Here is a 26124-nt window from a genome sequence, read left to right as displayed (position 1 = left end):
GGGAAACAGCATCTTTCCAGCGTGTGCCTCTGCGAGCCTTTTATGGGTTCAGCAGGCCAGCAGCAGAGTGCTGGAACCACTTATGAAAAGTCCTGTTAACCCCGTAACTGCAGCTAGGCAAACTGAATAGAAGAGGAATCCTCATATATGAAGTCTCAGCTGCCCAAGTCCCAATTTAGAAAAGAAATTGCTTTTAACACTAATAGTTAGAAAACTATCATGTAGGATGGAATGATTTTTTACCGGTTTTAAGCCAACCTAGAGAGAACAAATCCAGCTCCCTTGTCAGTGTGAAAAGCCAGTGAGTCAATGAAATCTAGGATGTGAGGTCTGTAAAATGTATGAATAAAACAAGCAAGCTGCCTCTTCAGGATTAATAAAGGCACTTTTTCTTATAAAAAGCAACAAGACAATTTAATCAGAGGCTAAAGCATGGACAGCTTTGAACAGCCTTGATGAAGATAATTAGGTTTGTATTTCTTACAGGTGAAAGTTCAATAAAAATGACCTGTGCATTTACTGGGTGGACTCTCAGCTGAGTGCATGCCAAAGGGAGAACTGCACATGAATGGTAGAAATTTGTGGTGCAGTGTTTGCGCTTGCTAATTTGTCTTATTTTTTTACAGAGATAGAAGCCAAATCTGTCTGTAAAAATGGAAGGTTTTTTTTCCCTTTGAACATCATTGTTGTCCTTACTCTCAATTCAGCAGTTAGGGCTGAGTCCTAGGTACAGCCAGAGTAGCAGATAGTTTGGATTCTCTTTTGTGGTCAGTAGTCAGAGCATGTTGGTATATATTCTCTATTAATATGTACCACTGAAACTCTCCTGCGCTTGTTCAGGCTGCTTCAAAACCATGTTTTATTCTGAACAAGAAGGAAAGTGCCCTTCAGTGAATGCAATATGAGAACAAAACCTGACTTTTATGGGTCAAATATTGCTCATTTTATTCATGCTGCCCTCAATGGGATGACTCATCCAGACACAGTGAGAAAAATCTGACCCTGTATAGCTGGTGCTCAGGGTGAAGCTGTTTCAAGGATCTCCTTGTGGTGATTTTTTTTCTGTGACATTCAGCTTCAGGCCTCTCTATGGATGGCATGGGAGGTGGGCAGAATACCCAACTTGCCTAGCTTGTCTCAACACAGGGATCAACCCCCTGCCTTGGCTTGCTGAGATGTGCTGGTTTTTTGCAGTGGAGAGGACTCCCTGGCTGTTGTTGCACATCATCTTCCAAGGATGGGTCCAGCAGGACAAGTCCCATTTCCCTACACATGAACCTGCCATCCTATACAAATAGCAAGACAATTTTCACAAACTCAGGCTCTGGGACGATAAGGGGGTGACTACAGCAAATGACAGAGGAGGGAAAGATCCTGAAATAAACATCTCATGATACACAAGCCCATGACCATGCACCATTTCTAGGTTACAGGGCTTTTGTGGGGTGTTTTTTTCTTCCAGTACCTGGTGATCTATGCACAACGGAACATGACATTAGTCCAGGTTCATGGTTTCTGGTTAGATCCGTTGGACACACTGTAATGGCACAAGGGGCAGCATTGGCCTGATCCTGCAACTTAATTTAAGCAGCCTTTTTAAACCTAGTCCAGCAAAGCACAGATTTTCTGTTAAATACACACTTCAATAAACATACCTTAAGTCAAAATAATTAACACTGCAAAGAAAATGAATAAAGCTATATAAAAAACAAACAGCTAAAACAGTGACTAATGCTCTTCAAAAGGAGGTTTTGGCATTCTCTTCACTGCTACTGTAATTCTGACTTGTGTGGGTAAACCAAACAAAAGGTCAAAGATGTTGCATTTGGAGCTGTGGTTTCACTTGCTCTTTCCATTATAGTGGGTGCTGCACGCACAAAGCTCTGCTGCCACATGCAGAGCACAAGCCCTCTGGATAGATGAGAATCAGAAGAAAGTATTAAAAAAGAAAAAAAGGCCATAAACCTATCAGGAAAGGAATAAATCAGAAACTGCAGAAGTAATTTTTTAAAAAATTCCATTATGATTGAAATGGCTTAAAGCACTTGACATTTAAAGTTTGACTTTATAAGGCAAAAGATAAATCTTACAGCTTTTGTTTTTTGATGGTTTTGTGCTGGCAAAAATCAGACCCTCTGCAGCCTAATTTAGGTAAGATCAAGATAAGATGCCTTCTTTGCACAGAAGCTTTTGAAGGGAGTTTATGTCTGTGGGAATTCAGCAGCTGAACTCCTTGGAGGATTTGTGTCCCAGACTGACCAAAGTCGCAGATTTTTATTGCTTAGGATATTTTAAAGAGAGAGGAGCTGTTACAAAGCCCAGTAAGTTGCTCTGTCACTTGATAGAGGATCTTCCACACAAATTCACGCTGCCTTCATGACCACTGCTAGCCCTGTGCTTCTGGAGCACTGTGAGGGCATGGGGAAAGCTGGGCAAGAGGTGGATGAACCTTCTGGGGGAAGGAAGGAAGGAGTGGATACAAGCCACACAGGTGCTTATTATTTGTAATAATACACAGTGATTACTATTTGTAACCACTCCTGGGACTGGAGAGTGAAGCTGGGGCATGCTTCCTTCTTAGCCTGCCATTGTGCATATGATTTTCAGCCTCCTTGTATTTTCCCCACAAGATGTTAGTTTATTTGAGTTTAGTGGGGAAATGCTGATTACATCTTTGGTGCTCAGGAAGTATTTGACTGAAAAAAAAATGACACCTAACTTCTCACCATCAGCAACTTGTTGCTTTTCCCTACTTAATCAGAGTATAATATGATTAAAGTTATTAAGCAAAACTCTCCTCCCCGCAAATTTAAAATAGATTTCTCTTCTTGCCAAAGAACAGAAACTCTGAACAATTGGCTAACCCCCAAATAATGCCCATAAAGAATGATATCTTTTTTATTGACACACTAATTATAGATACATTATGCCCTTCATATTACTTTGAGAGCCTGCAGCAGCCTTAATAAAACTGTGATTTCAGCTGAGCTGTGTTGTAGGGGAAAGCAGACTATTGTAATTCTGGCTGAATGGCTGCACCAGGGAATCATGCCTTTATATGAAAGCGGAACCATTTCACCAGCCCCTTAAAGAGTCACCTCTGATCCGGGAAGACAGCACCCATATGGGCAACTGATGACAACATAATAGTGGAGAAAGAAGCACTGGGAAAAGGACACTGGGACAAAGTTCTACTCTTTCAGGACATGTAGAGACATCTTTCATCTCCCTGCAAAGCAGCCAGGTTCCCGGTTCTTTGGATCTTCTTTCAAAGACCGCTCAGCCTGCCAGCTGCAATGAATTTGGTGGGTGCTACTGAGAGATGAAAGGGAGAATTTTTTCCTTCAAGAATTCAAACTCATGGGGCTAGGGAGTCAATGCCTAGTGGTTTGGTTTTGTTAGGAGAAAAGCTTGGTCTTTGTTAAAAAAAAAAAAAAAAAAAAAAAGAAGAAATGAAAATAAAAGAATGGGGGATGTTTGAAAGTGCTTAGCAGCACCATGTAGCAGACAGACAGTTAGACTGGGAGTCAGCCAGCCTGGGCTTGAGTTCCAGCCTTGCTGAATGGTCCTCTGTACCACCTTAGTGAAGCCTTTTGTCTTGTTTGCTCTTTCTCCCTAGCTCTCCTTGCTAAACTGCCCAGGGGCGTGCAGCAAAAGGGAGTTACATACCGGTGATGTATTATTTTGTTGTTTAGTCATGGACCTGATTTTGAGTCATATTTCCCATCAGCATCAGTAAAACATTCCACCCAAGAGCAGTCACTGGCAGTCACTGAATGAGGCTCTAAACTGCTGGGAAGAAAAAGGGAAATATTACTGAGTTTTTTGCTGTTCTGCCTTGTATTACAAAATCTTTCTCTCACTGGTACTATCGTATGACCTGACATGAAGAATGGTATTCTCCATCTCATGCATGCACTATATTTATATTTTACATTGTTATTTTTATACAGAAAGACTCTTTTTGTGCCTATAATGAGTAAGAAATCAAATAAAGGGCTCATGTTAGAGAGGACAGTGGTGTGGCTGCTTAGCATTTTAGGAAAGATGGAGGTAAAAGATACTGAACCAATTGTTATAGTTGCTTTGATGTGATCACAGCAGTTGCTAATATGGATTGTCAAACTAGAGATGAGTTTATGAGAGGATATAAATGTGGTTTTTAGTGAACAAAGCAACAATCCAGAAAAGGTGGTTTCAAAGGCAACAAGCTCTTTAATTACAGCCTTCAAGGGCATTGTTTGATCACTGTAAATAAGCTGTTTTATTCTGGGTTCTGCTAAAAATGTTTTTTTGCATTATATTGCATACATCTTTCTCAAATCAGAAAGATTCAGTCCGTAAGGTTACTTGAATTACATTTTCAACATCTTACACTTGCTTTGTGGCTTGAGTGGGAAAAACAGAGTTACTGTTGTGCAAGAACAAATAAATGTGCTAAAAGGTCCATTTTAATTTTTATTTTACAATATATTGTGTATGTGTCCATATCACACAGCTGAAGTAAAATCTTTCAGGGTCATGTTGTCACACAGTGGGTATTTTCACAATGTTTTAAGACTAATTATCGTGGCTTTTAAAGGAAAAAGAATTTTTATTGTCCCTTTTGAAAACCATGTAGTTTCCCTCCCTCCCTTTTATCAGCACAAATATTTGCTGCAAATGCCTAGATGACAAATCACACAGGTAACATTTTTCTTGTCTGAATGTAATCTTCATTGTACTATTCCAGGCAAATCGCCAAGCAAGGGCTAAAATCAGGGCTAAGGCAATCTAGTTGCAGACAAATATGTAATTACAATCAATACGGTATGTGCAATTACACCCCTAAAAATGAATTGGTTCTTGTATAGCTGAAAGAGTTTCATTTTTTAATGATTTTTTTTCTCCTGGTATCATTAAAAATGAGGCTTCTGCAATCAAGGTCTTGGCCTGTTAGCCATCCTCCTCCCAACCTCTCACCCTCATAATCTTTCAACCTCTTGGTGTATTTCAAATGAATCTGATAAAGGAGAAGGTAATTAAAGTCCTAGAAGTTGTCCAGGAAAATGGTCATCTAGGTAGATATCTATCTGTGGACATATATACACCTCTATCTATTAGCCTATCCACTCATAAATTTTACTACTGATAAGGTGTTGAAGGTTGGTCTCCTTAACTGGATGGAAAATGTGGTGGCATACCTCCGTTACTCAGTGATTATACCAGCAATTTATCCAATGTCTTCCGGGATGAAAGGTATCATCCTATGTCCATGAGTCCTGGTTTTCTTAGACACTCTCTGCTTCTACTACTCTAGAACATTTCCTCTCTTCTAGAAGACTTAAAGCATCCTTCCTAGCTACTTAATACCCTTTCCCTTCTTGATGATGCAAAAAATACATATTTTCTTTCTTTCTTTCTCTTTTTTTTTAAACTCAAGAGGGGATTCACTTTCTTTGGTATAATTACAAAGCATTACCTTTGCCAGTGGATTATGTACCCATGTAATAGTTTATTTCTTTGATGGTAAGACAACCAATTCCCTTGATTTTTTTAAAAATTTTAATTAAAAACATGACCTTTTTTTTAAGTTTTAATTTTAATTTCACTTTTTCCTAGAACTGATGCTTGTAGATGAATGATCCATTTGTTTTCCACAGCAATGTTATGTTTTGTTCTGATGAAAGACCCTGAGAGTTAAGGTGCTGTGACAGCCCTGTGTTTCTATTCTGTGCACACTCTTTTGTGGCTTGCAGTCTGGCATTTATAATCCATCTTTTTTCTGAATGCATTGTCTTGGCCCTTGATGTTTCAAACAGAGCCTGCAGCTCCATGTAATGCTTTTTGTAGACTCCAGCTTGAACTCCATATGCTTGTCTGCCTCAGGTACTTTCTCTCTTTTATGATTGCAGATTTTCTTTTCTTGTATATTTTACCCTTTCTTGTAGTGTTTTAGATTCTCTGCCATCCCTACAGTGCCAGGCCGCTGTTTACCCTGTGTAGGTTGTTATCTTTATTTCTCATGTTTTGCAAATTTTGTTTGCTTTGTCAAAGGCTAAATTCAGTGTCATTCAATCATCTATTTTTGAGTGTTTGGCAGAGCTAGTCTCTTCTCATGGATATTGCCAGAATGGCTCTTCAGCCTTGGACCTGTCACTGGATCAGTGGTTTCACTTTTGGCAAGCACCATTTATACTTTTTATTTTGTGATGGAAGGCAGGGCTTCTCAAACTCTCCGTAGTACAATTTGTAGTTAAGCTATTGTGCCTGCGGAAAAGCAAACCAATAAAAGTAGTAAATCGTTCAGAACCAGCCGTGATCAGAAACAGGGCCCTTCTCTGACTCACTGCTTTATTTCTTGGTGGCACCACTCTGCTGCGGATATAGTCTGAAGTAGTAGTTAGATCTTATTCGATCACATCACTTTTTTGAGAGGTTCAGCCTCTTAACTGCTCCATTCTTCCCCTCAGGGCCGTTGCTTGGTTTGGTCTCCTCCAGCTACCATGTTATTTGGAAATCAGCCACAGCCAGCGAGGCGACCGAACCCGCGTGGCTTGGTGCCTGTGCCCCTATGGAGTGGCACTGCCCGCTCGTGGGTGCACGCTGGGGCGCGGCTGCACTGAGGGGCACACTTGCAAAGGCTGTCTAGCAGAGATGAAAGCAAACCTGCCCAAAGCCCATAATTAGTCAGTGTAGTTACTTTCATATGTTAAATGGTCTGTTAGGGGTCTATTTTCAGGTGAAGTAATCTGGAGAAGCTGGCTCTGCACTGAAGAGAAAAAGCTCCAGAAGCCATGACCTCCCATTTTCAGTAGATTTTTGCAAATACTTGTTCAGAGGTGAAAATATTGGAATTCTTTGCTTCCCTTTCCATGTTTCTGTAATGCAGAGCTCGTCACACTGGGTCCTCTGGGATTCCCTGTATCTTATAATATCATGGTTGCTTATGATCTCTGCTGTGTCTGATATGAGGAGTGAGGTGGTTCAGCACAAAAGGAGTATTACCCTCTTCACGGCTGCTCAATCTTTCCCTCTCACTCTAATATGAAATAAGTATTGCACATACACTTTTCTAACTCTCATAAAATATCCTATGGAGCTCAGCTAAAGCAATGAGAGCTATGATAATTCCTCATGTGTTTATTAGAGCAGCAGCCAGCCTACTGATGGGAGCTGTAGCAATATCCAGTGGAGACATCTGAGTTAGTCAATGTCAAATTGCTCAGGGACTAAAGGGAGACCAAACAACTATGCACTATCTTTATAATAAGAAAAACAGATTGTTCTTTTTTACTTAAATGACAGCAGCTCTCTTGGTCTTCTCCTTAGTACCATATTGGTTGAAAGGATGCATAAACTGTATGTTCTTTCACCTGACCGTGGTTGTTCTTTGTGTGGCACTATAATCCAGAATATCTCTGTGCTAATCATCCTGATGTGTGATAGAAAGGCAGTAGCCTGCTGGGGGAGTTCAGAGTAGTACAACTAGTACAACTGTTCCCTTGATTCTTTGTAGGATTATCAGCAAGGGAAACCAGTCAATGTTGTCTCACCCAGCCTGCCGAAAGCATCTGCCACATGATATATAAATCTTTTTTTTAACCTATATTCTTCTGCATAGGGTTAGAAATGTACATCAGAAATGCACCTGTCTTCTTCAGGGGAGAAGCTGGGTATTTCCTGGTGTACATCTCAGTTGTGAGAGCATTGCACAAGCAACAGGCAGATTTGCCTGGACATGTCTTCACAACAGAGTAAACTTAACCAGTCAGCTGCTCAGTGTTACTCTCATGCATCTTTCTGTCCTGACACAAACCCATTGTTCTGTGGTGCTCTACTGAGGCTTTGGATTTATGCTGAAACCAGAGCAACTTTTGCTCAGGTTGGTCTCGCAGTGACTTCCAGTGAGACTGAGGTGTTAACCAAGTGCTTGTCACCTGCAAGTGCTGCAGCAGAGTTGATAAATATATCTCAGATTCAGTAAGAGATACTTATTAGCCCATGCTAGGAACTGATTTTGAGTGAGCATTAGGAAAATCACTTGGCTAATAGTTGCATTTCTGGTATGACACCTGGGAAAAAAAAAAAAAGCAAAAAAAAAGCAGTGTTTTTTTTTGTTGTTTTTTTTTTTTTTTTCTCCCCAACAACTAAAAGGAGATCTGTGGAGTAAAGGATGTTACTTTCTGTGGGAAATGAGTTCTACGGGCAATAGCAATATTTCAGTACAGGCCATCTCAATTATTGATTGCTACTATATAGCCAGAGGTCAGGTTTTAAATGTCTTTCATTGCCTGAGACCATTGAGGTTACCTAGGTTAAAAGGAAAAAAAAAGAGAGAAAACTTTAAACTGAACAAGATGCAAGAAAGGGCTGTTAGAGGGACTGTGGGAAGGAAAATCTAACTTCTCAGAGGAGATAAAGAGAATTTATTTCTTCTGGATTTTTATCAAAAGTGTGACCAGAGAAGGACAAAATTAACCTTGCAAACCCTTTGAGGAAGAGAGAAATGAAAATGAGAAAAAAAGTATCTTAATTAGCAGGGCAGTGTTAGTAGCGGAGCAAATGAATACACTCACCAATGCATTGGGAGTGGAAATGGGAATAAGGTTTCTCACCATGAGGGAAATGAAATTCTGAGATGGAATTTCAGAAAAGGTACTTTCACATCACTTCAGGTCAGAGCTTGGTAAGTTCTTGGAGGTGTGTTGGTTTAGGCCCTGCCAAGACCGGAGACCATGTTGCCGTTTCCCCTCTCCCACCCTCAGCTGGTCAGGCTGGCAGTGAGACACAAACCCCTAGTTAAAATAAGAAATTTAATACAACAGGGTAATAAATAACAATTTGAACAACAACAGTAGCAATGATAACAACAATAAACAGAAATAACAGTGAACAAGACAAAAGATATACAGAGAAATACCGCAATGGTTACAGACAGCTCGCTCGCGATGCTCCCCGTCACCAAAGCCACAAAGAAAAAAGTTCCCGCGCTCCCGCACCTGGACCTGACATCAGCATGGTATGAATAACCCGGATGGAGATCCCTTCCCCTCTCTGGTGGGGAAACTTAACCCTATCCTAGCTGAACCAGGACAGGAGGGAACTGCACAGCATCAGAAGAACAGAAGCTGGCATTAAAGTCAACATTTCTGATGTTTTGTCTTCAATGTAATTCTATCTACAAATGGAACACTGTGTTTACTGCACTGCCTTTATATATAGTTAATTGATCCCAGGTCTCAAATCTGCCACGTCAGAATCAGTAGGCTCATTTCAGCGTGAGGCAGGGATTACCATGTTAATTTGCCAGTTTTTCAATTTCTTGTACTTTCTTCAGGTTTTCTGATACTACAGAAAGCTCAAATGCTGGTTGCACTTTGATGTCTCCTGTCCTCTCCCTAGGCACCTTTGAGGGTCTATGGGTTTTTGTCTTCCATTGTTTCCTATGGGATGTGCTATGCCCTGTGATATGTGGCTCTTGATGACCCGGGTGATCCTATGCTGTACTTCATTCCATTTTGGTCTAATAACTTGGAAATGCAGGTTCTTCAAACCTTGTTCTCCTTCCATGCATCTAAGAACAGTGTATGCACAGACCTGATTAGAGACCACTGAAGTCACAAGGTGGATTTTCTTGTGACCCTAAGGAAGAAAATGAAAATTTAGTCATAGCAGGATAAGTATTATTTCATGTAACTTAAATTTTAAGTATTTTTGCTTTCATTCAAAGAGGTAAAGACCAAGTGAGAAAAAGATGAATAACACTTTTCTTCCCTTTTGTATTTCTTTTCAGGCTCCATCTATGAAATGTTTGGAAACGAATGCTGCCTGTCAACAGGAGAAGTCATTAAAGTTATTGGCTTCAAAATTAATAAGCTCATAGCAAGTATCTGTGAGGATAATGAAGTCAGCCGGTTTTCAGCCAAAGTGGAATTACCACTAAATTTTCCTGGTATAGTATTTCATGAATTATTTTTGAATTATAACCCCGAGTAATCACCTTTGTTCATTTTATTGATTTGCTGTCTTGATTGATACTTGTTTGAGGTTACAACTCAGCTGTCAAGGATATAATTTTGTCAGATGGCACAAGACACAATTAACTAATTTTTAAATTCAACTCTTATAGTCCTTTTTCAAGCCTGGATAGAAATTATTAATGTTATGTTTAGTAGGAATGTCTTCTATACTTGAGGTCACTCAGTGTAAGAACCACTACAAAAATCTTTTCACTTACTTATGACTTTGCCAAACTTTGTCTGAGCTGAAATCTTCCTTGCTGTGTGCTCAGACTATAATTTATTTACTATTACTCTGTTTTATTATTTTGGTGTAAACTATTTTGACTACTTTGTTCCATTTTGGTTTTATTTTAAGGATTTGTTTTAATTCCAGTGGCCAAAGTAGCTGCTCCATGACTGGAAACAGTATTAGTGGAAAATGGATCTGGTTTTCTGCTTAAAAAACACTTCAACTGTTCTATAGAGAATTCCCAAAATATCTAGATTTTGGAGGATGGACTTGAAATTTGTCATGTGGTACTGACTTGTTATTTGAAACATGTCCTCTTCATATGGCACTTTTAGGGAGAGCTGGCCAAGCACTGTACCCAGGGTACCTAGTTCATCACATGTCATATTTATTCATTTTTCAATTCTGCTCTCTTCTCAGTTCCTCTACTGTTAGGGCCCAGCAATCTTAATTAGGGAAGTGGTTGGGGTGCAGAGGGAGAAGTGCTGAGTTGTGGGTATCCATGTATGGGAAGCAGAGGTGGCAAACTAGGTTAGGAAACTGGCAGAAAGAGATTGCACCTTGAAGCAGGGCAGAAGGATGAAGACTTGATATGCAAAGGTCTGGGACTGGAGACAGTGGTGGAGGTGGTTACCAGCATCATAGGAGGATTGCACCCACACAGAAATATATATGTAGGAGATTTCCTACACTGGGAGTCTTGCAGACAGCAGAGGTAATGGGAGGTCCTCGGGGAGAGGAGATGAGCAGTCTGGGAAACAGCTCAAGGAGGCTGGTGGGAAGTGTGAGGGAGCCTGTGTAGGTCTGGGACACCATAGTTATGGGACACCGTAAACACTGGGAGAGAGCACACAGGACACAGCAGCCCTCAAGAGCCTGAGATCACATCCAGGACTCACTTTTGTTAATGCACTGGATGAGTCTACAGATTTGTAAAAAAAAAACCAGAATGTAAACATTTAATTAACACTGTATTGTACTGCAAGCACGTGAGAGATTAAATTGATGCTGCATGAGGAAACAAAATATAAGTGTTTTCTAGCGTTTGAGTGCTTGACTTGGTAACATCACTGATGTTCTGATGCATTGCTGAGCACATGAGAATGTGTGCGCATGCACTTATATGGTTTAGGTTATGCCAATGCCCAAACTGGTATGTGTGATTTCTGCAGAGGGAGACACTTCTTGAAGCAAATAAAATGTAAAGGCACATGTGAATGCAATGTTTCATCTGAATTTGACAGGAAAGCATCTTTTGCCATGCCTTCATTTTCCATCTCCAAAACACAGATTTTTCTCTGAAATGGTCCTATATATAATTTTCTTTTCCCCAGTAGATCCTCAATTTAGCTTCATATTTTTCTTACTTGGGGAATCAGAACCTTTTATATGAGCACTTATTAAAAGACTTTTTTGGAATGTCATTTTCAAGCACTAGTAGGGCCCAAATGTAGTGATCAAAGACACTTTAATTTTCTGTGGCTATCTAGAGATATTGAAGTACTGCAGTACTGTGAACTCTCAAGATACTTGGTATTTTTCTTGAAATCCAAGCTTCTTTGCTATTATTAAAATTTCTTCTGTCATCTCTAACATATATATACCTATAGGAAGTCACAGTCTGTATCTTGATTGGCAGATGGGTTTGAACATTTGAATCCTAAAATATCCAACAAAACCAAGTGATAGAAGTAATCCTACATTTATTAATGTTTAATCTCCTGATTTTTAGAACAGAATGACTTGTGATTTCAAATGCCTGAACCTGGTGAATATGGATTTGTTTGCATTCAAGTGATCAATTTTACAGCTTGGCATTTGGATGTTGTTGCCCTATTGAGCACATTTTCAAATTTGGTCTAATCACTACAATTTGCATGCATACTTATGAACTCTCACAACCAGTGTTCTAGAAAACTGGGTTATTTCACTAGAAAAATAAATTCAGAGTTCGTTTTGCTGAAATTTATCATTATTATCCTCCACATGACAGCTATTTCTGAACAGCAGCACTGAAGAGGGGCATAATGACACTTCTTATTAGCCCAACAGGGAGCACCGCTCTCTTGTTTCTCTCTGTATATGTACTCTTATCCATTCAAGAGCTTTTTGGTAAGATGTAAATTTGTCATTTGTCTAATTTAGTTCTTAGCTGAAGAATAATTCTGCTTTACAAAGTCAAGATGTCTCAGTCTCTGCTTTTTCTTGACCTTTTTCCTTTCACTTTATTATATACACATGCTAAGCTCTGAATAGCATTGTATTAGAGTGTTGCTGACTTGTCCCTGTCTCCAGATCAAAGCACAGAACCGAACTGCAGATGATCTTTTTCACGCTGCCATTGACTTAATTAAAAATATCCGCAGGTCTCTAAGAGTCTGGCACTGTATTTACATTGTATGTACAGTGCTCTCTTGCTGATGTTGATGCAAAGAAATCTTTTGCTTTGATGTTATTTTCTATTTCCTCTGTCGTGAGTTATCATTTGCATGTGATGGGCTCATGTATCCTTTCACTGTGTGCGTGATGGCATAAATAAGCAACGCTTCTATTTAGGTTACTCTGGGGATAGTGTCTCTGTGAGTGAAGAACTGGGCTCATTGGCTTTAAACGAGCCTTACTCTTTGTCTTTCTGAATGTATTTGCAGTCTACAGAATTCCTTTTTTCTGCTCTGGCAAATCAGATCCTTGATAAAGGCCTAATCTGCCCTTTGCATTAGAGAAAGCACTGCAACCGCAAGTTCACTATCTGTGTTATTTCATTTTATCCTCATTCTAATTTGTTCTTTTTCATGCCTCAGAGGGCCAGGCTATTCTTTCTATCCTCATACATTGGGTGAAAAAAAATAGAAGTGTGCTGTTACTCTAGACACTTCAATGGCTACATCTAACAGCATTTTGAACTACAATTTTCACTACTAACAAGTTAGCAGAGACAGGTAATTTGCACAACACCCGAACTATGTGCCAGCACAAATGTTTTCGTTTTGTACTGTTATATTCCTTCTTCTGCAAAAACGTTGCTGGGCTGTCCCTGTTCCCAGGAGAACCCTGACAGATGCTCCTATTCATTTGTACGTGGTTCTGACAGACACGTAGCTGAGCATGAATGTCCCTTTGAGCTCCCAGCCTCTGCAAGCCACAAGAAAGAAGACTTGTCTGTGGCCACGCAGCACATGCATGGAGGACAGGGGTTAGGCACTAGAAGGGTCATCTTTATAGGAGATAACAGAGAGATAGGAGAGATGGCCTCTGGGGCAGGATGGGGAGAGGAGGGTGCTGAAGCAGAGGAGATAGCAGAGTGGGTGGTGGAGGTGAGGAGAAAGAGGAATAGCAGTCAAGTCAGCTCCAGGGAAGTTGGGAGCTGAGCTCTTCCCAGTCTTCTTCATTATCTTGGGAAATAGAAACTACTAGTTTGGGACAGAAGGTCTTTCTGCTATTTTTTTTCCTTGAAAGCTACTTGCTGCTCTACTAGGTGAGTCTAACTACTCGTTTTCTCAGTTTTCTCTGGGGAAAAGAAGAAAAAAAGACAGTAAAAAGGATACTCCTTTCCTTCAGCACTCTAATTAACACTGAAAATGAAAAGTCTATAAAGCTACAGGGAGGTACACTTTATCACTATAACCAGTTAAAGAGAGCTACATATTTCTGTAAAAATCCTTCTACCAAAACATGCTTTCCCAGAGGACTGAGTGGGTGATCCTTGGGCTATGTTTTCTCTCCCATACCAGTGAAAATATTTTTTTCAGAATCCTAAACCCTCTCTTTCTACCAAGGTGTACATAAATGCCTAAAGATTTTCTTGAAAATGATGGGCTGTTAGGTTTGGGGTTTATTAACTATCACCTTATGGCTAAGCAGGCACTTCACCTAGTAAAATGTCACTAGTTGTACAGGGTTCATGGAGTGTGATAACGGTTATACATTTCTGTAATTAGTATGTATGTGTAGGTATTCTTGTCTCTATCTGTAATTTTCCCCAAAACTGTTCAGCATCAGTGCACTTTGGTTGTAGGCCAGATTACATTTAGAGAGTAGACCTATAAGACAATAATGCCAGCTCTCAATAAACCAGCTGGACTTTTTTCCAGATTTGTTAGTTCCATCTGTCCTTCCCCCCAATAGTCCACCAAGATCTCTTGGGAAAGTCTAAGTGAATTTGATTCAATCATTTTATGATTTATGAAAAAGTACAAAAATACTTTTGTTTGACCTCAAAATGTCCAACCTTTAGCATCTCAAACTTACCATATGTCTCCTACTTTGGAGATTTCCTTGTTATCTTAGATTTGGAAAACATTTGGTTTTGTAATATGTTTCATAATGAATTTAATAAGGTTCTGAATTATTGCTGATAATGTTGTTTGGGTTTTGTGTTTGGTTTTGTTTGGTTTTTTTTAAATATATATCGAGGCAAGGAGAGCATTTATGAGAAGATACCATGGTAGATTATGGCACTTAGATAGGAACCACAGTGGCTTTCACCCATCATACCAATATAACTTTTTATATATTCACCTCTTTTCTATAGAGATAGAAACATATGGAACTTTACAAACCCATAAGCATAAACAGGTGCCTATTAGATGCCTCTATTTCATGGGTCTCATCAATACAGAAGCTAAGTATGCAAGGCCACATGGCTCTTTAGTTGCCTATGCAGACATCCTGTTACCGAAATTAAGAAAACCAGCAGAACGGAAGGTGAAGATTTTTCTGCTCCCAACCCTGATAAAGTCAGTCTGTCTGGGCCCAAGGGGATCATCAGTTATCTAGTTTTGTATGAGATTTGGTAATTATGTTTCTGTATGAAACTTGGTTTTCAACCCAGGATGCTCATCAGTTTGTTGCTGAAATAGCTGGCTTCCAAATTATCTCTGTAGTTTCAGAAAAATTAGTAGAGCCTGAGCCTGCTGTCAGACTCAGAGGAGAAGAATGTTTCTTATACCCGTACATTGCCAAATATTTTCAACTGGGAATGTTTTTTTAACATAGTTTATGGAGTTTTTTTAATGCAGTTCGGGAGGTTTTCTAGGGGCGATGCATGTGCTCCTGTATTACAGATGGATAAACATAGTTATTGCCTTTGGGATACATCATATGTACTTTGAATACAATTTTTAATGAAGAATATTCCTATTTGCTTTCTCCCAGCACAGCTTTGAGATGATGCCCATCTTGTGCTTGTAAAGCATGACACTGGAACACTGTTTGGGGGATACTGTCTTTTCCATAATTTCAGTTTTTCGTCAGCGCCTTGTCACTGAGATATTTTCTACATGCTGATGAACCGGTTTGTCTTGGTCTGCACTGACAACTCCAGTAGAGATTAGGACTGGGTTAGCTAACTTGCTAGTTAATAATTGTGTTAAAAATGGCTGTGAGAAACATCAAGAATACTAGTGATAAAGAAAATTGTGCCGAAGTTGTACTTTGCACTTGTGCAGTTGCATTCATGGATGTAGCTTCCTTGTAGCCTGGAAAAAGGCCTGAAGGCTTTTCCGTAGTGCTGCAGTGAGGAAGTATATGTAGAGGATGACTTTGCACAAGGGTACTGATTTCACACAGGAAAAGCTAACTGTCAACATAAGAGTTGCAGAAAGCAGTTACACAGGCACAGCTAGTGACTATCTCTGCAATAGATCAAATAGGCTATTACTCTTTAGGCTGCTGACAAGACCTCAGAGCTGTTAGTTGCTACAGAACCTAGTGGTCTCATGGGATACCTAGAACAAACATGTCCGGTCTGGTGATAAATTCAGTTAAAGGCTACTCAACAGACAGAATCCTAACATCTTCTTTAACAAGAAGGGTGCTAAAGCTATGAAGTAAAAGTAACGTTTTGTTACAGTGAACCAAGAATCACAGCAATTCTGTGGAAAAATAAAAATAAGTTGTTGTAGAGGGAATGGTTTAACATATCCTTTTTGAAGAATACAATCTTCAGGAGCTCCTATTTCCATTCAGGGCCCTCAGTTGTGTTGATTGTGGTCAGTGGGTGAAACTCAGTACAGGAAAAGGTGTGGTAGAAAATAAGCAATTTTGAAGTTATTTCTAGGAATCTCTCAATCTAATTTGTTAAACAATCCCACTATCAGAGGAGGTCTAGGGAAAGGAGTGATTGTCTTCCCAACATCCACCAAAAGCTGTGTTCTGGCAGCATCCCACCCAGGTATCTGCTTGGCATCCTGCTCTTTCTCACACTCTGGTTCCTACAAGAAGAGAGTCATAGCCAGTGTGGACCCATTTCCCACACTAGACAACAGGGGGCAGGTGGATGAGACACTTAAACCTTTGTAGACATGGCAGAAACCACTCATGACCTGTGGAGCTGCCACTAGACACAAAGAGTCTCTAGTGACGCCACACAGCAATCCTTGAGTCCCCATCCTATGCTCCATAACTGCCAAGGTGGGAGTATTCCTTTACCACAAAGATACGGTGCCCTTTGTGCAGTCCAGAGGAGTCAAAAGTGTGGAGCAGAGGGAGCCATAGGGTTTCTGCTAGTTGGCTCTCGGCGAAGGAAGGAGAAAAGGCATTACATCTCCCAAGGAGCATGGCTGCTTTGTTTGTCACTGTAGCTGTAGCTACCAGTTAACTTATGTGGGTCCCCTGGCTTGCAAACTTGGCCTAGGACTAACCTCTACATTCAGTTATAGTCACTTGGAAGAGGACCTTAGTCGATGTTTGTCCCAAGAAGCTGCAACGTAATTCCACGTGGCAGCATTCATGCTGCTGTGCAAGGGGAAGAAGACAGCTGAATCACACATTTCAGCTAAACCCTACTATTTAGTCCTCTAAACTGTCCACTTCATCTTCCTCTATAAAAACACTCATGCAAATACAGGAATGTACATATTTTGCTTGTAATGTGGACTCTTAATGAGACAGCTCCAAGGGGCATGATTAACATGAAATAATAATGTCCCTAGGGGATAGATAAACTCAGATGCAGCGTCTGCCTTGTAGTTCTTCAGCATTTTAATTGTCTTGTGATGCCCACAGTGCTACAACACCCAAACTTTGAATTACTCCATCTGGTGGTCTAGGATATCAGATATGCTAAAATCAATTCATTTGCTCATTATCTGCAGGCGCTATTTTTCCATTCATGATGTGTCTTTAAACATACTTGGTCTAGGAATTCCCAGTCTGTGTGTGGAAGAATACATAGTACAATGTTTAGCCAGAAACTTTACTCTGCATTTCACTGATCACATTAGTGCTGCTCTTCCTCATACCATGTCTGCATTTTTTTCTTAATGGTTGGTTTCCTGAGAAGGCAGATAAGATTTTAAGATAATTTTTCTTTTTTTTTTCTGTACCAAAGAAAATAATTTCTTTCTATTTTTACCATGGAAGTAAAAATGTTGGATATCAGAAATTACCCACAGAGATAACGGGCTAATTCTTGCTGCCTATGATTTGTATCATGTAGTTGATATTATATTTATAAAGCCACATTTCTAGCAACTGAATTCTCAGCTATGAATTGTATGTTGTGCTTTGCTCCCCATTTTTGTTGCATTCACAGCCTAAAAATTGGCATGGCTTCTTTTATATATTTCCCTTTTTATAATGTAAGTTTTCTGTTCTTAGGTCTTTATAAGGTTGTGGCAGATAAAACTCCGTATGTCAGCATTCAAGAAATTACAAGTAAATTCTCTATTGGGCCAACAAGATTTGGCCATCCATGTTTCTACAGCCCTGAGGATATAAAATTGGCAAACTTCACTATCAAACATGGTGAGCAGATCACCTTCAACTCAGTGGAAGAAGTCAATGGAATGATGGCTGTGAACTGTGGCGTGGTCAGAAATAATCAGCCTCATTCCTTTACTTTTCCCCTTTCACAAGAAGGAATATTCTACGAGTGTGAAGATGACCAGATATATACCCTAAAAGAGATTGCAGAATGGAAAATCCCTAAGTGCAGAAACCGGATTGTCAAACTTTCTAATTCTTTACATACCTGGGACTCCTCGAATCCACTTCCTGAGAATTTTGATGGCTGCTTGATTCTCACACCTGTCTATGAAGTGCAGGCAGTAATGAAATGTAAGTAGTAATCAAAGTCAATGTTCTGTTCATCTCAGTGTAGTAAAGTACCCTTAAATACAAAGAATTTGCTTAAAATAGGCAAGAAGGATTCAGTTTTGTCAAAAATTCCTGACCCATATTTGCCACTGATGTTAGTTTCAAGATGAAGATAAAAATAATATTGCCCTTTTTATTCCTTTATCAGCCATTAATTTATATAGTTACCTTGCATTTTCTTTCTGTTGCTATCTTATTAATCGCTACATCATTGCAAAGAAAATACATTGCATAAAGAAAATGTGGAGCTTAGGAATTCTGTTCAGTTCTCAGATTCTCTTTCTTTGTGACTCAGACTTTGGCCATGGAGAAGCCACTTCATCATTTATGGCTATGGCTAGGAGGTAGAAAAAGAATATAGACATACATGTTGTAACACACCAAACTACTGTTTATTTTTCAGAATAAGGATGCTGCAGAAAGCAACATTTATTATTTTTCTCTATTGCAGAAACAAGTATCAATAGAATATAAGCAGAAAAGACTCATGGACAAATTCAAAAACCTCTAGGCTTGAGGAAACAGGAAGATATTACAAAACCAATATCTTTAAAAGCTGTCATTCATGTTATGAGTTTTATTTAAAAAAAAATAATATTTTGTCCATGGTACATTATCACTGTTCTAGCTGTTCCACCAAAACTCTGAAACTGCTGCATTCTCTTCTTACCAATGTCTATATCTGTGCCTTACTTTTAAAACCAGTTAGTGAAATTAATCATGGAATAAAATTAGAAGGTGTGCAAGGGTGTAAGCACACAGTGCAATTCTCCTCAGTTACGCTGACTTGAATAGCCAAGCTGCAGTAATGACCTATGTGTGTGTGCATAGTGTACCCTCTCTGAACTGAGATACCTACCTAAGCAAAAAACCATCTTAAGCTAAAATGTTTGACCTTGCTTGAGGACAATAAAGGCAATAGATGGAAACTTGGTGCAATTTGACTTGATGCACTCATCCTGTTAAAGTTTGCAGAATAGGAACTTAGCTTGTTGTGTTTACTATAAGCAAACCAGTGAGCTCCATAGAAATGAAATCCTAACAGAAATATGTCATTCATGAGAGTATTAAGCAGGAAATTTCACAGTTAAGCGTTCTCTGATGAATGGTTTAAGTAAATGGATAAAAGAGAAAGAAATAAAAGTGGGCAGAGACTGTTAGCACAATGTACTATAGTTGTTAAATGTTTATCATGAGACATTCAGCTGTGCTTGCTATGTGATTTAATGTGTGAGTTTGGAAAATATTTCTTCACGAGATAAAATACTTCATTTTCTATAACTCTACCTAGATTCAGGAATCTAGCCCACCTCCTGAAGCTGGATTCACTTAGGTGTATTCCTACACCCACTTAGATATATGTGTAGAATCAGTAAAAATTTAATGTTTCTAAAAAGCTTTATGAAGACTCAGAAAGGTTTGGTATTCACTTGTCTTCCAATCAGATATTCCAGGGAGAGCTGTATTTGTTGATTTTATTTCATACCCATTTATGTTTCATAGAGTGCTCAACATTCGAGCAGCATTAAGTATGTCCTAAATAACTATTTAATACAAACTTGAAAAACAGACTTCATGGTAAATGATTAACTACTTTCTTGTAGACCATGAAAAATGGATTTTCACCATTTTTAGAACTATAAATAGACACAAGATAAAGTATGAGAAATACTACACATAATTCGATAAAAAATATTACTGATAAGAGGGATAGCATTTTCACAGGCTGTGGGCAGGAATCGTCTATACTTCTTATTCTTAATAATGAACAAATTATGTGTGTGGAACTCCCCAAAATGTTCATAGAAAACTTTAATCTTCCCTTCATTGACTTTACCTTGTGGTGTTCAGGATGTTCATCACCTGAAGGTGTCAGTGTGAAAAAACAAGAGTTGGAATAAACAGATCCTGAATCATTGTCATAAAACTGTCATATAAAACACATCTGATACTGACTTATAAAATATTGGTATGTCCTGCTACAAGGAAGTGTGAATCCAGGATGCACAGTCCTTGTGTGCAGGTCTATGTAGAATAAGTCTTATCGAAGAGAGTCATTAAATATTATTTGCTTGTTAAATTTTACTGCCCTTGTCAGTGATCTGAGGTGTCACTGATCTGGAGACAAATTCTTAAACATGACTTAATTTCATAGTCAGCTTTGTGCTCGAAAGTTTTGTATCCAAAATTTTGAAAGTTCAGTTGTGACAAAGGAGTTATTTCCTGTCAGACTGTTAAATACAATGGCTCGGTTCTGACAGTGAATAAAAACAGGTACCGCATAAAAAGATGCAAGAGTTCCACAGAGTACCATTATAGCAGAAATTTCTTCATTCGTTAACAATAATCTTAGACTTTGTTATACAAAGGTTTTGTCATTTTTTAAAAAAAATTATATTATTTTATAATAATTATAGATGTTTTCATTGTTCTTATAAGAATGTCTTATTTCTCCCAGATTGACCATAGCAACAACATGTGTTAATGGGTTAAATTGGGGTTTTTTTATTAAAAATTCTCCCCCACCCATTTCTTTGGAGAAACCATAAGTTACTATGAAATAAAAGAATAGAAATACATCTTGTACTCAGGAAAAAGTTTGGTAAGATAAACAGCTGATTAAACTTGGAAGTACTGTGTGAAAGACAGTGAACTAGAATTTTTTTTCCCTTTCCTTTTTCTTAAACTTTTGTTCACTTGCACATCTTATTCTTGTCTCCTCTTGTTTTTCGTTTCCTTTGTGAGGTCTCCTGCATATCTGAGAGCCATATATCTCAAATTAAAAGATTTAGACTTTGACTGGTCCTATTAATTGTGCATGATGACATATGGAAATGCACACCACAGGGAAGGTACTTTCCGTATCTGGCCAACAGGACATGTATATTTTATTCCAATGTCAGTTTGAAAACAAAAATCAATTAATTTCTTTTTCTTTTCAGTTCGAAAGGACATAGTTCATATCCTTTCAGATCTAGATGTCGAGGTCAAGGATATAACAGACTGTTATGATATTAACTCTTTCCTTCAGCCACTGTCTTTGGAAGATGTATTTGAGCGAACAAGCAAGGAATTTCCTATGGTTGCTGAGATAATGGAAGGGCCTTCAGGAAGCCAAAAACCTTATAACATACTGAATACAGGGAAAGAAATCGTCATCTACAAAAAGTACCAGGCAACAAGAGTGCTAGCCTCTGAGATCAGAAGTGATTCCCCCAAAAGACATTTTTTAATCCCTATGAGTTACAAAGGAAAGTTCAAGAGAAGACCTCGTGAGTTTCCAACTGCCTATGACTTAGAGATAGCAAGAAGTGAAAAGGAACAGCTTCACGTTGTAGCAACTAAAGCCTTTGATTCGCCCCATAAAGAGCTTTTTTCTGTTTCGGTTGGAGATCAATTTCTAGTTCAGCAATGCCAGACTAGTGAAGTTCTGTATGAGGGAAGAAAGAAACTCATAGACGTTCTAGCTTGTGAACAAATACTAAGTGATACGTATAAGAAAGTGCTCCTCCCTATGTACATGGAAGGTGGCTTTGTGGAAGTAATTCATGACAAGAAACAGTATCAGCTTTCTGAGATTTGCAAAGAATTTCATTTGCCTTTTAATGTCAAAGTGTCTGTGAGGGACCTTTCTGTTGAGGAAGATGTCTTGGCTGCTGTGCCTGGTCTGCAGTTTGAAGAAGAAATCACAGACTCTTATTTGCTGATCAGTAGTGCCAGCAGTCCAGTGGAGAGTTGGGAGATTCCTGTTTATCGTTTAAACATGTCAGTCCATTTGCTCAGCAAAGATGTCCAGACAATTGTACCACCTGTGACTAAGACAACAGTGGAAGAGATCAGCGAAGAGCAATACTACATGGTGCGAAGATATGAAAATCAAACCCTTCATCCACCACCCAGGCCTCCCAAAAAGCCAGCAACGCCTGCACCAAAACCCAGTTTTGCAGTATCTAAACAAGGTTTTTCTGACGTACTACAAGCTCCAAAGGTAAGGTATCACACCTTGTCTTTGAATCTCTTACAATCATAGGCCATGTTGAGTCAGTTTACAGTCTCCATTTCAGTGGTGTATTTTTATGGCATGTACACAGATGGCTCTCAGTTCCCTCTAACAGACAAATTAGCCATTATAGACAACAATGGTTAAAAACTCCAGTGGGTGTTAATTGATCCATGAAAAACAACAGAACCATGCTGACTCACAGCAGAAAGCTTGGCCATATAATTTTGCATGGATAATCCTTTACTCCATCGATGCAAAAATGGAGAGACTTGAAGTGGCTGTGTTCAAATCTTTAAGGGAAGCATATGTTTTCATGATGTAAAGATAATTTTGCTCAGCTGGAAATGGCAGAATTAAATTCACAGAAAGGTAGGTTGTGTAGATATTTTTGACCAAATGGTTTTGTACTTACCTAAGTGGCAAATAGATTTGGAACAAAAAGGATAGCCATTTTAGAATAGCATTTGATGTTAAGAAAGAAGTACTCCTCCTGGGATAATTTTCTTCATGGTTAATCTAAGGCAATGCATTTGTTCATTAATTTTTGTGTTGGGTCTGGCTGAGATAGAGTTAAATTTCTTCACAGCAACCTGTAATACATTGTGGGTTTGATTTGTGACGAAACCGGCATTGATAACACACTGATCCTTTGGCTATTGCACAGCAGTGCCCCTACAGTGTCAAAGCCTTCTCTTGTCCCAGGCTGCCTGCCCGCCCCCCTCCCAGCAAGGAGGCTGGGCGTGGGTCAGAGGTTGGCAGGGGACACAGAGGGGACAGCTGACCCCGAATGACCAAAGAGATATTCCATGACATATAATGCCATGGTCAACAATAAAAACTGAGGAGATGGCTGGCCTGGGAAGGTAGCCATAGCTCAGAGACTGACTGGACATCATTCTGCTTGTGGGAGGTGGTGTGTGACTGCCTTTGCATCGCTGGGGTTTTTTTCTTCTTTCCTTCTTTTATTATACTGTATTTATCCCAAACTACAAGTTTTCTTGCTTTTGTTCTTACTATTCTCTCTCCTGATGAGATCATCATCTGGATGTCGAGGGAAGTGAGTGAGCACCTGATGGGTGCTTAGCTGCTGGCTGGGGTCTTTAACTTAGGTTGCAGTTACTCCCATGTGAAAATACAAATTACACAAATTCCCTACAAGGAAAGAAGAAAAAAACATTGGAAGTACTTTCAGGTCTCTGCACTGTGATTATGCTGAACTTTAAATGCAACATAACTCATGGAATTATATTTTGAGGTGTTCAGGAAAAGGCTTTTCTGTGTTGCTCTCAAATTAAGGTCCAATCGTAACCACCCTGGAAGGGGAACCTGTGTGAGTAACCCCTCCTTGCCTGCTGGAGGTGTTCCTCTCCTCAGTGTCAATGTCAACACCACATGCAGATCCGCAGCTGCACAGAGGTCCTGGGAAATAATTAGAACAGACCTCAGGAGAAGTGAATGGGTAAGGCTGGTCCCTCAGATAAGGGCAATACAGCAAAAAATCTACATCATTTCCTTCTGTCTTTACCTGTACTATGGAAACTTGTTTTCTGCTAATCTGTGCAGGGAACCTTGTAGCAGCTTAAATAAGCCATCCTGTTAGGCTAGGGAGGATACATGAGAAACTGGAGCTAACAGGCAAACGGTCAGCCTGGTAGTGGCCTGGGGTACGGAACTGGGGAAGGTTTCCCTAAAGTTGTGTTTCTGGTAGACCCATACCGTTGTCAGGAGGACTTAGACCTCCTGCAGTTACTGATGGCTGTGTGTTGAGAACAGGTAGATGCTGACTCTGGGCTAACCTCGTGCAGAAGACAATATTTTCTTGAACTGAGAAGAGAATGATAAGGGTAGGAGAGGGATGAGCTGAGGTTCCTTTGCACATTCAAGAGTGAGAGTGACCTTAGACTGCAGCTGTCCAAAGAAGCGCGGTTTAAGCAGACTGTTCCAAAGACATTATTTTTGTCACATGCTCGTTATAAATAAATAATAAACTGCAGTCAGAATGCTTAGAGTTATGCAGATTCATAAATCTTCTTCCCTGGAAAGGTGAAACAAGTAGAGATCCCTTATTCATAAGATTAAACATCCTGAGTTGTAACATAATAGGTTTCAAGTCACACGGAAAGCATTATCTTCTCTATCCCGAGCACCACGAATCCTCTGAGAGGACGTGGATGGTAGTGGATAGGCTCTGCCTTGGCCTCTCTGCCAGCAGTAGCGATAGGGGAGACTGCGTTTTCTTCTATATGTATCAGGGATGTCTCAGGGTTCAGAAAGTTGGAAATTGTGCCAAACTGATAAATGGCCCTCTTTGCATATTTTGTGACTATGCATAGACTAATTTGCATAAATAACAGACGAACGTCCTAATGAGCCGAACTTAAGCTTGACAAGGTGGCAGCCTGGAATAAGCTTTAGTGCTGCATGAATTGCCATGCTCCTCCCGCAGGCAGCTCCCTGCCTGGTGCTTAGGGAGCTCTGGCTGCTTGCTGGAGGGTGGTGAATGGTTTCTGTGCCCACCAGTTGGGAAGCTCTGCCTGGCATCATACTCCAGGATTAAATGCTGCTGCTCCATGAGTCCACAGAGGACTAAGATCCGGCTGTTTTATGCCAATACCTGAGGATGCTCTGCAAGGGTGGGTCACCTCTAGCTATGGCTTGTGCTTTGATCGCCTCTTAGCTCACAGCAAGGCTGTGAGGGCAGAGAGGCTCCAGCTGTCTCTGCCTGCTGTTCCCTGACCTTAGTGAGGGAACACTAGGGCCAGGAGAGGGACGAGGCAGTGTGCATTTCACTGTGCACTTTTGTTCATGCTAATTACTGAATTGTATGAGATTAGCAACCAGCATGGACTGGAACCTCAGATGAGTGCAAGAACTGACTCTGTTTGCGTGCAAGGTGCAGTGCTGCAGAGACGCACATGTTTGCACAGTTCAGCAAAGTCTGAAGACATCATGTCAATTCTCAAACTTAATATAGCTGCATTAACCAAGCGCTCTGCCCAGTCTCTTCACAGGGCTAATTAAGTTGGCTTGGCTCCTGCTGACACAGCTTTCACTTCCAGAGCCTGGGGATCTCTCCTCTCCCCTCCACAGTGCAGTGTAGACTTTCCTTTTCCCTCTCATCTGATCTTTTTGTTAGGATAAGAAACATCCAGACCACGTATGTTCGCAATTTTGTACTAGCTGTTAATTGAATAAAGAAAGAAAACCCCAAAGGAAATAGAGGCAAAGTGAACAAATTAAACAAAATGGTATGTATCAAATGATTAAATCAGTCTGATATTTCAGATATCAGATATCTGTCTAATATCAGTATCAGATATCAGATATCTAATAACCAGTATCACCTCTGCCCACAAACCCTACTGGCTTTACACCCCCAGCTGAGGACAGGGATGGTCAAACATCAATTATACCTTTTGTCAAACGGTAAAACTTGGGATACAAGCAGTCATTCACAAAAAAATCCACATTTTCCGCACTGGAATCATTGGAATAAAGTCCTCAGGGAGCTCTAACTGCCACGTTGAATTAAATAGTTTAAGCCATTTAATTTCTGATTAGTGAGCTTAGCCAGAAAATGAGAATGACCTAATAAAACCCCAGAAGTTAATGCTACAGATTTTTGAATGGAGCACCTCACTCCCTTGCCAAGTTGTTCCTGGAGAGATGTTCCCATGGGAGGAACCAGTCAGGACCTCACGTTCTTGAAATTAAAATTCATTTAAAAGGAACAAGCCAGATGTGCTTTTTCTTTTCAAAGTTAGAACACCATGGTGAATATAACAAACCAA

At 39.7% G+C, this 26124-nt stretch overlaps 1 protein-coding gene across 1 annotated transcript in view; it reads left to right on the top strand.

The window, feature by feature from the left end:
- The window catches only part of THEMIS (thymocyte selection associated), a 75401-nt gene that overhangs the window by 5226 nt on the left and 44051 nt on the right, over window positions 1–26124 (top strand). Inside the window, exons 2-4 of the mRNA XM_074923941.1 lie at window positions 9776–9934; window positions 17833–18291; window positions 21273–22318. Coding sequence (XP_074780042.1) covers window positions 9776–9934; window positions 17833–18291; window positions 21273–22318 — 1664 coding nt within the window. The remainder of the gene's footprint in view (window positions 1–9775; window positions 9935–17832; window positions 18292–21272; window positions 22319–26124) is intronic.

This window comes from Athene noctua, chromosome 1, assembly GCF_965140245.1.
Source record: "Athene noctua chromosome 1, bAthNoc1.hap1.1, whole genome shotgun sequence".
In the NCBI taxonomy this organism is placed as follows: Eukaryota; Metazoa; Chordata; class Aves; order Strigiformes; family Strigidae; genus Athene; species Athene noctua.
Note: the sequence above shows the minus strand (reverse complement) of the source record. Positions and strands in the feature narration are given on the sequence as shown.